The following is a 13,654-nucleotide window of genomic DNA, read 5'->3' as shown; positions in this document are numbered from 1 at the left end:
AAGCCAGATGACACAACTGAGTTAAACAGGAGACGTCTTGAAAAAATAAAATCCAACCGTCAAGTTTCTATTTCTAAATTAAGACAATACTATTATTACACAATTACTTCTTGTATGTGGAATGTTGGAGACTTTTTATTAAGTGTGGCATGTTTCACCTCTTAAAGAAAGCATATTAGAATGCATATATTCTTACATGCATCCAAATGTGCAGACAGACATAAACGAAGCATAAATGTTCTGTGATCTGTTGTGCACAGAAATCACTTTTGTTTCATAAACTGACGAACTATTGCAACTAAAAGATAAAAACAAATGTGAAAAAATAGTTTAAGAAAGTTTTGATTTATTCAAAACAACTTCATTGAAAATACGATTTTTTTAAATAGTCTGATGTATGTGTTTCTTAAAGTTGGATAAGACAAGTGCATTCAGTACCCACCACCATCTGATTGTAATCTTCTAATAGGTGTTTGCTGATTCCAGGTAATTTTCATGTTTACAAACTAAATCAACTAATCCAAAAACATCAGACAAAAGGACAGAGAGTGAAAGAGAGGCTGTCTTTGGAAGTACATGTATTCGTGTTGTCAGTGATTTCTACCTTTGTGCAGAGACACACACTTTCATCATGTTGCTCTCTGCGACATCGTTGGTGCTGCTGATGGTTTGCGGCACTCAGGCTTCACATTTTTTAGGCACAGTCATGACCTACTACCCAAAGGACACTTTTGAAAACGGATCTGTCACAGTACGTACATTTTCTATCTAAAATAATTTTCCAGACTTGAAAACTTGAAAATGTTAGGTAAACACTTTGTGGCTGTAACTCTACAGGTGACCGTTCGGTATAAACTGAACTTCCACACAGCTGTCTGCACAAATGATGAAACATGGAGTTGCCTCAGTGGTGATTGTGGGACTGGAACCTACACACTATATGCGGTAAAACAGGAGAGCAGTGGAGACTGGTGTCAGAGAGAGGGAATCATGACTCGACAGGTTCCCAGCAACGCTCCGTTTGAACTTCGGTGAGTGTACAACAGGAAAAAGTCATTTGTAAAAACAATTTTTAATTGTCACTGAAGGGCGACAAAAATGGGTCACTCGTGGTAAACTAATAATTGACTAAAACATGTTATGTTCAGACTTTGAAAACTGAATTTTCTATCAAGGTTGGAGGGTAGTGCATGGATATCCAACGTCAAAAATGGCATTTCATCATGGAGAGCTGTGACTCGGGTGGAACTGAGGAACCGGTCCGACACCGGCAAAGCCAACACATCACCTCAGACCACCATCCTACCAGCTGTGGGGTAAGCCCACTTAATGTGTGTCTATGTTTGTATTCTTATATATTTCATATTTTACATTCATCCCTTTCATATTAAAATGTATTTAACAAAGTATTTATCAAATGTTCTTTACATTAAAATGAATACAGCAAATAGAGCTACAATCTTTGTTTCTCTCTCAGAGTTCCTTCAAACTGTCAGAGAGATTTCAGCCTGTTGATGTTTGACCCTGATGGAGACGAAGTTAAATGCAGATATGGAAACTCTGCACTCTCAGAGTGTAACCCCTGCACTCCACCGTCTGTCCTCAGCCTCTCATCGGTGAGCAATGATTGTTACTCTCATGTCAGATGAGACAAGCAAACATTTTGCACAGAAAGTGATTAAATGGTTTTAACTGAGTTACAGTTCAGGACAATTTATTTTGCAAAAGTGAAAGTTTGTCCAAAAAAGTTGTTTTTTCTGCAACAGAAAACATTTAGGTTATTTTGACTTCAAGCCCATTTTCGTCCTCTTGCAGTCGTCTTGTACTCTGTCATTCAGCCCCACCAACAGCAGTAATGAAGGTTCGTATGTAGTACAGCTGGTGATGGAGGACTTCCCCAGACAGACCATCACTCTGACTCAAACCAATGGGACACAAACAACAATAACTACCAACGATGCCATCAGCAAAATACCGATTCAGTTTGCTTTGAAAGGTACAAATATACGTTTCATTATCTTACAATGAAAGCACTAAAGAGCTGCTGACGATGAACTTAGTGCTCGGCCTGATGTACAGAGATGTTTGACCACCAGTGTCATCGGGACTGATTCTCTGGACCAACAAATATTAATCTGTCCAGCAGATATTTTACTGTGGATCATCTTTGCATCCTGTGAGAATCACCTTAATTTCTCTGTATTCTTCCAGTTGATCCTGCAGTGCCATCCTGCACAGAAGGACTCTTTCTGCCCAAGTTTCTTCCTCCAACACCAGCCAACGGAGCTCAGCTCTACAACAATGTCAGTCAGACTCTGGAAATTCACATCACTGCAGAGGCACTTAACTCCACGTAAGTAAAACACAGTTAAAGACTTTGTCTGAATATATAAAAGTTTAAATATTATATTCAGAGCAGCCTATGGGTAGATATGAAATATAGGCCTCAAAGTCATGAATCTAAGAGAAATGAGTGACATGCAAATTTGACATATGTTTCAGGTTATCAGGTTACATATGTGAGATGATCTTTATTATTACAAATCTCCAGTGCTGATGTACAAGATTACAGTCAGAAGTCAAGTTAGACGACACAGTAAATAAAACAGCCAATGCCACACAGATGTAAGGACATGAATGCAAAAAGATTAGGTAATACAAAAGTAAACCACATGAACATCTAATAAAAGATATAAATATTGAAACACTGATCCAACATTAGTCTTGATTGATTGATGTTTGATGTGCTTCAGTACCCCTAAAAATGGGCTAAAAGCGCCCCTGCTTCCAAGGTTGGTTGGTTTGAGAAATAAAACATGGCCGGATAAAATCTGTGCTTTAGTTGGGAAACAAAAGAAATATGCTCTTTTTGCAGATGTGGAGATTTTGGAAAAAAACAAAAACAAAAACAAAAAAAACCCCCACACACAAGTTGATGAATTTTTGATTTTGTTTGTTGAAGGGTCTCTGAGCTGCTCTACAGCGGGCCGTACAATTTAATCAGCAGTCCATCAGGACCAGGACAGTTCACCCTGAGATGGACACCATCTGAAAGCGAAGAAGGACAAAGCCTCCCCATCTGTTTTGCTGTCCAGGCAGTTTCTCGGTCAGTCTCATGTTTCATGTAAATGACTCTGTAGAAAGTTGCAGCAGTTGAAATTCCAACACGTTCTCACTCCCAAAGCGTAACATTTTACGCTAGGTGACAAATCGTCAACATATTATGTTTTCGGCTACCCACCACGTTCCTAAATGATGACCTCGGAAAAATGAGGAAATATCAGAACCGTATGGACTCAATCTACACATGTTCGCTCTTTTTCTTCAAATCGCTTAGAAACACACTATTTAACATCATTAAAGTCCTGGTTACTGTCAGGAAAAACGTTATGGTTAGGGCTAGGGATAAGGTTAGGTTTAGGGCTGGAATACAAGGTTGGAACGTCTGTTACCGCAGGAGCGTCATTGCATTGGATTTCAGCCATAACCCGAAGGTCTCCTTTCGCGTTCCTCAGGAACGCCGCGGGACGTGACAAAACATCCGCATGTTACGCCTCGGGAGTAAGAACGGGCTCGAAATTCCTGAAATGAAAAAGTTTCAAAGTAAAATTTTAACTTGTTGCCTTACAAGTTTCCTGTTTTAAGGATTGTTCCATCATTAAAAGGTAGTTAGCTCTCCTTTGAGTCAACAAATATTTTTTTGTCTTTTGAGATTACAATTGCAGTCAGAAGGCAAAATGAAAACCAAAAAGCTGATAACAAGAGAGAGAAAAAATGGAAAAGACACTAAGAACCTGGGTAGAGGATCATGATGCTCACTGGGGACTTTAAATCAAAAGAGAAGAAGAGAGAAAAGACTTAAGAAGATTCACTGATGTAGTGAAGGAGGACATCCAAAGGGTTGGTGTGACAGATGAGGATGTTAGAAACAGAGTGAGATGAATGTAAATCTTCTGCTGTAGTAAAAGGTGCAGCTAAAACAAGAAGAATATAACATCTTTCTACTCAATTTTGAGCACTCAAAGCACTTTCTAGTACAAGTCTTATTCACCCTATCACACATACAGACAGACATGTGTTATACAAACATATTGTACCTAAATTACTTTCTATCTAACATTTACATGGATGTGCTGAGTAGGGCTGCCACAAACGATTATTTTGATAGTCGACTAGTCACCGATTATTTTTGCGATTAGTCGACTAATCAGATCATGCATCCATTGGATGTAAAACGTACAGCTTATTGCACCAGCATGCACCTGCTCTTATATAACTATCATTAGCTTACAGCTTTAAGTGTTTAAGGTATGTGCTAACTAAAAATAAAGACAAGATGAAATTTGCAGATTGTTTCGTTGGAGTTTAATAAACTCAGTCGTCTGCTCCTGGCTATCTAAAATATAACAGGACACTGGAGTATATTCTCGAGCATCTCACACTTCTGATAATCAGTTGTCTGCTTGACGTTTATTCAGCTGCGTAAAAATGATAACTTTAATCTCAGCCAAACCGATTTACCCAGGAACAAATAGAATACTGAAAAAAGCCAAACAATAACATTTTTAAGCTATCTAAGTGACTTATATGTAGGGTTGCCTACCGTCCCTTGAAAAACAGAATCATCCCGTATTTAGAAACAAAAGTACAGTGGTTCTAAATACGGGACGATTCTGTTTTTTAAGGGACGGCTGGCAACCCTACTTATATATCATGTTTAACATGAGTAGCGAAAGACGGCGGTGGGTTTGAAAACGATTTGCCGGGAGTCCGGTGTTCTCACGGCTCTAGTGAGCCTTGAACCCCGGCTAGCTATCGAGGTGGTGGGTAACAGACGTCTCCGAAAATGTCTGAGCGCTTTTGAAAATATGTAGTGTCTTCAAAGGAGCTTGCAAAGAAAAGCGTCTGGACTTCTTTAAGTTACTTGAAGACGTTTCACCTCTCATCCGAGAAGCTTCTTCAGTTCTAAGGTCAAATGGAGAGTCCCAGATATAAACCTAGTGAGAGTATCCCCCCACAGAGGGACAAAAGGACCCCCTGATGATCCTCTAATCGCCTGAGCCAAGGTGTGAAACTGGATGTGGGTCCCAATCAGCCAGAGTTTCGGGTGAGTTCATTGTGAAACCTGGCCCCACCTTATCATGCGAAAACCTTATCATTCTCGGATGAGAGGTGAAACATCTTCAAGTAACTTAAAGAAGTTCAGACGCTTTTCTTTGCAAGCTCCTTTGACTACGATGATCTGGATGACTGAGAACCTTCACAGACATATGTGGTGTCTTGATAAACTGAGCAGATATTTGAGGTTTACACAGCTACATTCTCGCCTGAAAATATGTTAAACGTGTATTCTGTGACCCAGAAAGAATAATAAGAGTAATATTAAAACTAACTAGCTGCCGCCATTGTTGGAAACTGAGCTGGGCTGCGCTATGAATTCTGGGACACAGCTTCTTCTTCGGGGTTTAACGGCAGCTGGCATCCTTGTACATGTAGTGCTGCCATCTTCTGTTTCAGTCCGTTATTACTCTTAAATCCTACCACTTATTCCTGCGTCTTTTGGGAGCTTAAAAAATTTCAAACAACGCGTCGACTATTAAATTAGTCATCGACAATTTTGATAGTCGACGTAATCATGACTAGTCAACTAATCGTGGCAGCCCTAGTGCTGAGTCAGTATCATGATACTGTGGCATATGGACAGAAAGAGCTGGGGATTGATCCACCACCAACCTGCTAATTGGTAGATGACCTGCTGTACCACCTGAGCCAACTTACGGGGTTGTCCTAAACTAGTACCTCTAGGAATAACAAGGAGAAAGTTGCTGGATTGTTAAGAAAAAAATGTTATGAAAGCATGCTCAATTAAGATACAAAGTATCAGTGGTTAAGGTACTTCAAATTATCATGGAATCAGACGCCTGTATAATGAAACATTAGACTTTATTATTATTTGCTTTGACATCTTTCAGTCAAGGTATTTCCTAAACAGACTACAAGTCGGATTTTTGTCATATTTATTGTATTTTGATCACATTTAAAACATCAAATCATCAGATTTCTCTTTATTCTCAGATTTCTCTTTACTGTTAAGTGTGTCTGTGTCAACTTTTCTGCTTATACTTGTTTTTGGGTGGTGTAAGCATGATCATTAAGGAGTGTTGGAGAGGTATACTGGTATACTTGAAAAGGAAAGATGATGTGAAACTACAGAAAGAATCATTTTGTACTCTTAATAACAGATCTGTTGCACTGACTTATTTCTGCAGTGGGACCAAGTATCACTCAGAGCTTCGATGTGTCACTGTGACCATTGTAAAAGGTGAGTAGAGTCCGTCACCATTTCAGCCACATTTTAAATCTAATTTACTGGATCAGTGTAACAGAGTTATAAGGTCTAATTCTGACTGTTTACAGGACCAGTAATAACCACAACACCCGAAACGACTACACCCAGTGAACCATCTTGTGAGCATGAATGAAATGACATGATGTTTACACTGTCTCAGTACAAGATATATTACTCTCACTTCATATTATTATGCCAATTTTATATCACTACACAATACTCTCAATTCTTAATTTGTAAAACCAGCAAAATACTTTTGAGGTATATTGAGTGAATTTTGCAGTACTGACTAACTGCATACAAAATCCAAAGTCCAAAATAAAGTCATCAGGTGATAAGATGTGATTTTCACCAGGCCACAAAACCCAATGGTTGCCTTTGCAATCAACAGTGTGAACTAGTGAACAAACTCAGCAAAGCAAGAAATATAGAATGATGATCGAAAATGCCAGCAGGAAGTAAATAGATGATTAAGTAAAGCTAACTAAGCCTTGGTGGACAAACACAGGACCTTAATGTTTCATGTAGGACAACATGGTTGACATGAGTTTTACACCACCATCTTAAAATTCACAGTGCATATTTCTTTTTGCTAACACAAAAAAGAAAAAATGTATTTGGTCTGAATTAAAAAATCATCAACAGACTTGACGTTGCTTGAAAACTTTGAGAACTGAATAGAGTACAGTGATTTCTATTGGATTCTAACATGTCTGTCATGGTCCTGAGTCTGGCGACCCAGTGTTTATGTTTTTATTATTGATGTTCTTTCTTTTAGTTAGTTTTTGGTGATTTCTAGTTCTTTGGTATTGTTTTGTTGCCTCACCTGTGTTACACAGTTCCTGTCTCTTCTCCTTGACCTCTGTTTGTGCATCTCCAGTCAATCGCGTCGTCCCATGTCTCTAAGTTTCTGTGTTTCTGTTTCCATCGTTGCTAGTTTCATGCTCCTCGTTTCCTAGTGCTTCTGTTTCTAGTTTCCAATGTTTACTTCTTAGTTTCCATGTTCAAGTTTTGGTTTGTTATTCGTAAGTTTATTTTGTGGATTTTTTCCCCCAGCATACACAGCCATACATGACAATGTCTTTGTGTTTCTAGATGTTCTCAAATTGAAGATTACCTCTTTGGTGGACTTGTCAAAAGTTGATAGAAATTACTTACTTACACAGGTAAGTATATTTGTATTTATTCAGAAATCCCATCAGAGAGTCAAACAGCTGCACCATATGGACTGTATGGAAACAGCTGATCGACAACAAATTAAGGAAGCATCAAAACCGTTAACCCTTTCGACTATAAACGTGTTTGTTCAAATTTACCCTTTAACCCTTTAACGCCCAGGGTATTGTCTTTGATACATGTGTTTTGAGACTTCTAGATCATCAGCTTGACTTTTTTTATCCTCAAAAAATTATATAAATTGCGTGACACATTTTTAGTGACTAAATTGCAAAAATATGGCATATGTAGGAAACATGATACAAATTAAAACTCGTATATATGCAGATTAAAAATTGATAGATTTTTATATATTTTGTCTAAAGATTCAGCAAACACTCCATTATCAAAAAAATTAAGATGTCTTGCAGTTATTTCATGGCTCAAATTTTAAAGGGCTAATATGTCTTGAAACATGCTCAATCACTCAGGTAAGGAAATCTCAAAGTTGATTCTGTTTATCCGGAACGTTTTCAGTGGAACAAATGTTTCATTACTCGTCAAAGTGACTTCTTCAGGCTCAGCTGACTGCAGGTTTCCCCAACCTTATAAACAATACATTTGCATGATTAGCACAACTGGATAACAACGGGATATGAGGTCAGTTCTAGAGATGGACCGATCCGATATTACCTATCGGTCCGATACTGACCTAAATTACTGGATCGGATATCGGAGATACATAAAAAATGTAATCCGATCCAAAGTATCACAAAATCGCCTCACAAAACGCGCTACTTGGCGTAACCCAGCTCGGCGCATCGGCGCAGTATGTGTCACGTGATAGAGCGGCTGTCGTCTGCGAGACCTGTCGGTCTGTTGGAGCACTTGGAGCCTCGCTACATGCTTCCTAACTGCGGCATTTCATCTCGGCGAAAACTATCCCAGAGAAGTAAAGCAAGTGTGTAAGTTCCCTGAATGTTTGCACAGTATTTCCACGTTAAGCTTAACAAATGATATTGAGCCTCAGCTGGACTGGCCATTGGAGTTCCATACTGAGGTGAAAGGGAAGCGATTTTTCCCGTAATTCAGTTAGAATAAAAAAAAAAATAGGACACAAAGCTGGAGTTATTCTGTCTTTGCTGCGCAGTTGCATCTACTTCTCTCATTCTCTCCCCCTCCCTCTCCTGTTACTTCAAACATGAAACTGATCAATGATCAGCTGATCGGCTTTTCTGCCGCAAGTCCGTCTTTCTTGTTTGTTTATCGCCCACTTTGCGCTAGAAAGAGAAGACCAGCGGATAAACAACAGCAGCACGTTTAAGTGTGATAAGCTGTTGTTAGAATGTATTTAATATTACTTTCTAGAATCAGCTGAGGTTTGCTGGAGCCACAGCTGTAAAAGCTGCTGGTCATGATGTCCGTTTGGATATGTAGTGAGAGTGAAACCTAAAGATAAAACCAGGAGATGTCCTTACTAAATCATCAGAGCTGAACAGGTGTGTTGAAGGGAAGTTATGAACTGTTTCCGAGAGACAAATAACACCGGGCTCCCTTTTTACGTAGCTGACAGCTGGTAACTGTGCAGGGGCGGGTCCTAACAGGGAGAGGGGGGCACAAAGAAATACTCTTCTTTGTTATGTCATTTAAAAACTTTGAATAAATAATTATCTGAATCTTACAACAAAAGTGGTCATCTCATTAAATGTATAGAAATCCATTATTGTATATGGTAAGTAATAAGTCATATATACACCTTAGTAAGCTATAGTACTTTTTCCTTTGGGAAGGTACCATCTGTGAAGTCTGCAATTCTGTTGAAGAAAGATGTTGAATCTATTTAATTATTGTAGAAAAATAATTGATTTCTGTGCATTTGTCTTACACTTGCATTAAATTAAAGTTAAAGTCAATTAAGCATCATGAGGTGGAGGGCGGGGGGTGGTTCCCTAATATTTTTGCTGGGAGTTGGCAACCCTATTAGTTAGGTTGCTTAATATTTCCACTAAGTACTCTTTAAAATACCACAATAGGGGGGATGGTGTAGGTTTAAATTTATTAGATTGATCAGTATTGCTGAACTATAAAATGTTTTGGGTGCAGTGTATTTTTTGCATACAGGTATGACAGAATAGCTTCAGTCTCTTGTTTTTTAAAACTTGATTATGAACTTTTACAAAATGCAGCAAGATATTTATAAAAAAAAGTTTTATTGATTACAAAATATCGGATTCATATTGGTATCAGCAGATATCCAAATTTATGATATCGGAATCGGTATCGGACATTAAAAAGTGGTATCGTGCCACCTCTAGTCAGTTCCTTGATCATTAATATGCAAATTGTTGTTACCATTGATCAACAACCACTGATTAATGCTCATTGATCAATGGATACGAGTACCATTCGCAGAGAGTTGGGGAATGGCTGTAATCACAGTATTGTAAGATGCTGTGATTGCATGATGATGTAAGATCTCCTTGTTTCAGAGATTTCCCTTTTCATATAAAAGACCTCCTTGACTCCCCACTCAAACCAGCGTTCTTCCCTGTCCTGTTCACTCATCCAAGTGACCGATAAAGTTACTTGGATGAAACGTTTTTCCCACTAAAAACGCTACTGGCTGAATTGTAAACGAGTCTTTGGATCCCATTCAGTCCTTCTAATTTCTAAAATCCTTGTACTGTCCAACTCATTCTCATTCCCAGGGTGCCAAATTCTGACATTTTGACAAAGCTGCTGACTCAGCACACAGGTTGCTATAATACTGCATATAGAGAACAAAAGATCCTGCTTTAAAGATTAAAATAGTGTTGGCCATCTAAGGTATATATATCCAGTTTGGGAACTCTGTGTTTTGAGCTTTGCTTTACTTTCTGTTTTTCGTTTATCTATCAAAAAGAGAAAAGATGGTGGTCTGAGTTAAAACACACCTATTATGACCACTGACACATAATGATAAAGGGAATGAGGGCAGGCTCCTTATTACACTACATGGGCAAAAACACTGGGTCACTAACGCATTAGAAATGCTGATCTGCCAAGAAAACCCATGACATGAAGCTCCAGGTACACAGTTTTTGTGCAGATGTTAATGCAGTCCCTTTAACACTATGCGCTTCAGCATCTGTAGTCTGTAGTCCCAGCCTGCTTCAAAATGGCCACCATCGTCCCTGTACCCAAATCCTCCACCATCTCCTCATTGAACGACTGGCGACCTGTAGCCCTGACCCCCATCGTAAGCAAATGCTTCGAGAAGCTGGTCAGGGACTTCATCTGCTCTGCACTACCCGACTCACTGGACCCTCTACAGTTCGCATACCGCCACAACAGGTCCACTGATGATGCCATAGCCCTGACACTACTGCCCTGTCACACCTGGAGAAGAGAGACACGTATGTGAGAATGCTGTTTGTAGATTACAGCTCAGCATTCAATACCATCGTTCCCTCGAAGCTGGACAGGAAACTGCAGGATCTAGGACTGAGCAGCTCCCTCTGCAGCTGGATCCTTAGCTTCCTGTCTGACAGACGCCAAGTGGTCAGACTGGGCAGCATCACCTCATCCCCCATCACACTGAACACTGGTGCTCCACAGGGGTGTGTACTGAGCCCTCTCCTGTACTCACTCTACACCTACGACTGCACAGCCACTAACAACTCCAACATCATTGTGAAGTTTGCGGACGACACTAACTGTAGTGTCTGCTGGCTCTCGCACCATTCGCGCTGTCTTCTCTGCATCTTTCCCCTTTTCCTCTGGTAGAGTCGGACTCATCCAGAGGAAATATTCCTGTTTACCCTCAACTTTCTCAAGATGTTTGTCCATTGCAGCGCCCGTTGGTGATAAGACGGCCTACAGGGAGGAGGTCAGCGCCCTGACCCACTGGTGTCAAGACAACCATCTCACCCTCAACGTCGCAAAGACAAAGGAGTTGATAGTGGACTTCCGGAGGTGCAGAGAAGTACACACCCCCATCACCATCAACGGCGCTGCTGTGGAGAGTGAGCAGCTTCCGGTTCCTTGGTGTACATCTGGCTGAGGATCTTACGTGGTTAGTACACATAAACAAAACAGTGAAGAAGGCGCAGCAGCGCCTCTTCTTTCTCAGGAGACTGAAAAGATTCGGCATGAGCCCCTGCATCCTCAGGACCTTCTATCACTGTGCCATTGAGAGCATCCTCACTGGATGCATCACCACCTGGTATGGCAACAGCACCGCCTACAACTGCAAAGCTCTCCAGCGAGTAGTGCGGTGCTCTGAATGGATAATTGGAGGTGAGCTTCCCTCCCTCCAAGACATCTACAGGAAGCGCTGCCTGAGGAAAGCGGGGAGGATCATCAAGGACTCCAGTCACCCCAGCCATAAACTGTTCAGACTACTTCCATCAGGAAGGAGGTTCTGCAGCATCCGGTCCCGTACCAGCAGACTGAGAGACAGCTTTATCCATCAGGCCATCAGACTGCTGAACACGTCATAGACACCTCACCTTCACTACTGGAACTTTAACATTATGCACTCCATACTGTACAGTAATGCCACTGTTTTGCACATGTCTCACTCTGTATATTTTTATATATTTTATTTATTGTTTATTCTATGTAATTTGTAAAATATGTGTATACACACACACACACACACACACACACACACACACACACACACACACACACACACACACACACACGTAGAAAAATATTTAGTATACACATCCAGAAATGCATATACTATTATATATTGTACATATATTTATTAGTTTCAGATGTAGCCATTCTTGTATTTTGCTTGTTTACATTATTGTATTTTGCACAACTCTGTTGCTTGTGAAGCTCGCACACAAGAATTTCACTCACATGTGCTGTACCAATGTACCTGCACATGTGATGTGACAATAAAAGTGATTTGATTTGATTTGATCTGATAACCCTGCTCTGTACATTTACATGGTCTGCCACTCTATGACTGAGTTGTTATTTCTTCCAATTTAAGTCCAGAAATGCTAACAATTTTTTTTATTTGTCATCACTGCATTGTTTTTTTTATCATCCAAAAAAACCAATAAAATAATTAACTTCTTTTTAGACTGACAGAAACCAGAGTTGCTGTCACAGCGGGGGTACGCCGGTCTGTTTGTTTTTAAGACTCAGAAGCAGACGCAGAGAGGAGTTTGTGGGAGTTAACAAAAGGCGAGCCTTTATTTGGCTGTAAGCAGTAGCATAACACGAAACTAAGAAAACAACGAAGACTGTGAACACTGTGTAAACTGAAAGAATATGAAACTCAGTGAAATAACCATGAAGAAAATAAGAAACACAGTGTAAACACGACATTTTCACTGATCCGGCCCGCATTAGATGAAAGTGAATGTGATGTAAAGTGAATTTGACGCCCCTGGTCTACAGTACCCCACTGGGAGAAATGACTGTATGGGGTCATATCTTAAACTGTTCACACATGATAGACATGCAAAACCACACAGGCACACCCTTCATCATAAAAACTGTTTATGCGAGCACAGTTTCTTAAAACCTTTGCTGCTTCTTTCTAAAGAACCCTCACATGTATAATAAAAATCAGTGAGAATATCTGTCTTCATTTTTCCCTCTCTGTAGATCAAAAATGTGCTGATATCCAACGGACTGCCCCAAGACATGATCATACGACTCATGAGCAGCAAACCACAGATTGGTGCAATTGCAGCGCCCTCTACTGGCACAACATGAACATCTACTGACAACTTCTGGAACATTTTAATTTCATCTGCTGAATGAAGTTTTGTCTTCACTGTTCTTTAAATAACTTAAGAGTAGATTTTAAAAGCAAAAATTGAACCTGATTTTTCACTGCTATGATCTAAAATTAAGTAATTTGTACTGTGTTATTTTTTACTATCCTCATTTTATTTTATTCAAGTGGTATAATTCAAATATTTTTTGTTATTTATTTTAATAATTGTTTAAATTTTATTTTATTCTCTTCACTGTGTGCAATATACTTTCATTACGCTTTTTGAGATTTATAATTTCTGTTTGAAGTAATTTGCAGTTTGGATTTGATATGTGTTATATGAAAATAAAGATATAATTTATGTTAATAATGTTATTTAATATGAATGATTTTTAAAATGAATGGTAATTAAAAGGAAACTT

The 13,654-nt window shown here is 39.4% G+C and overlaps 1 protein-coding gene across 1 annotated transcript; it reads left to right on the top strand.

Moving 5' to 3' along the window:
• Positions 1–631: 631 nt before the first annotated feature.
• LOC147335066 (uncharacterized) lies at positions 632–13,410 on the top strand. Its single transcript, XM_086275742.1, has 11 exons — positions 632–751; positions 838–1,031; positions 1,176–1,316; positions 1,478–1,616; positions 1,816–1,996; positions 2,212–2,353; positions 2,963–3,106; positions 6,270–6,322; positions 6,418–6,468; positions 7,445–7,515; positions 13,118–13,410. Exons 1-11 carry the CDS (start codon positions 632–634, stop codon positions 13,226–13,228), a joined length of 1,347 nt encoding a protein of 448 aa, XP_086131868.1. The 3' UTR covers positions 13,229–13,410.
• Positions 13,411–13,654: the final 244 nt, after the last annotated feature.

Source organism: Aulonocara sp. 'chitande type north' Nkhata Bay, linkage group LG3 (assembly GCF_057382095.1).
Source record: "Aulonocara sp. 'chitande type north' Nkhata Bay isolate Kocher_YH1m ecotype deep benthic linkage group LG3, A_spYH_male_GT1.1, whole genome shotgun sequence".
In the NCBI taxonomy this organism is placed as follows: domain Eukaryota; kingdom Metazoa; phylum Chordata; class Actinopteri; order Cichliformes; family Cichlidae; genus Aulonocara; species Aulonocara sp. 'chitande type north' Nkhata Bay.
Note: the sequence above shows the minus strand (reverse complement) of the source record. Positions and strands in the feature narration are given on the sequence as shown.

Bases quoted from the DNA above. Each gene is read 5' to 3' on its own strand.
- LOC147335066 (XM_086275742.1), top strand. From the start codon at position 632: ATGTTGCTCTCTGCGACATCGTTGGTGCTGCTGATGGTTTGCGGCACT. The intron at 2,354-2,962 runs GTAAGTAAAACA...TGTTTGTTGAAG, and splicing joins GCAGAGGCACTTAACTCCAC to GGTCTCTGAGCTGCTCTACA. The intron at 6,323-6,417 runs GTGAGTAGAGTC...GACTGTTTACAG, and splicing joins CACTGTGACCATTGTAAAAG to GACCAGTAATAACCACAACA.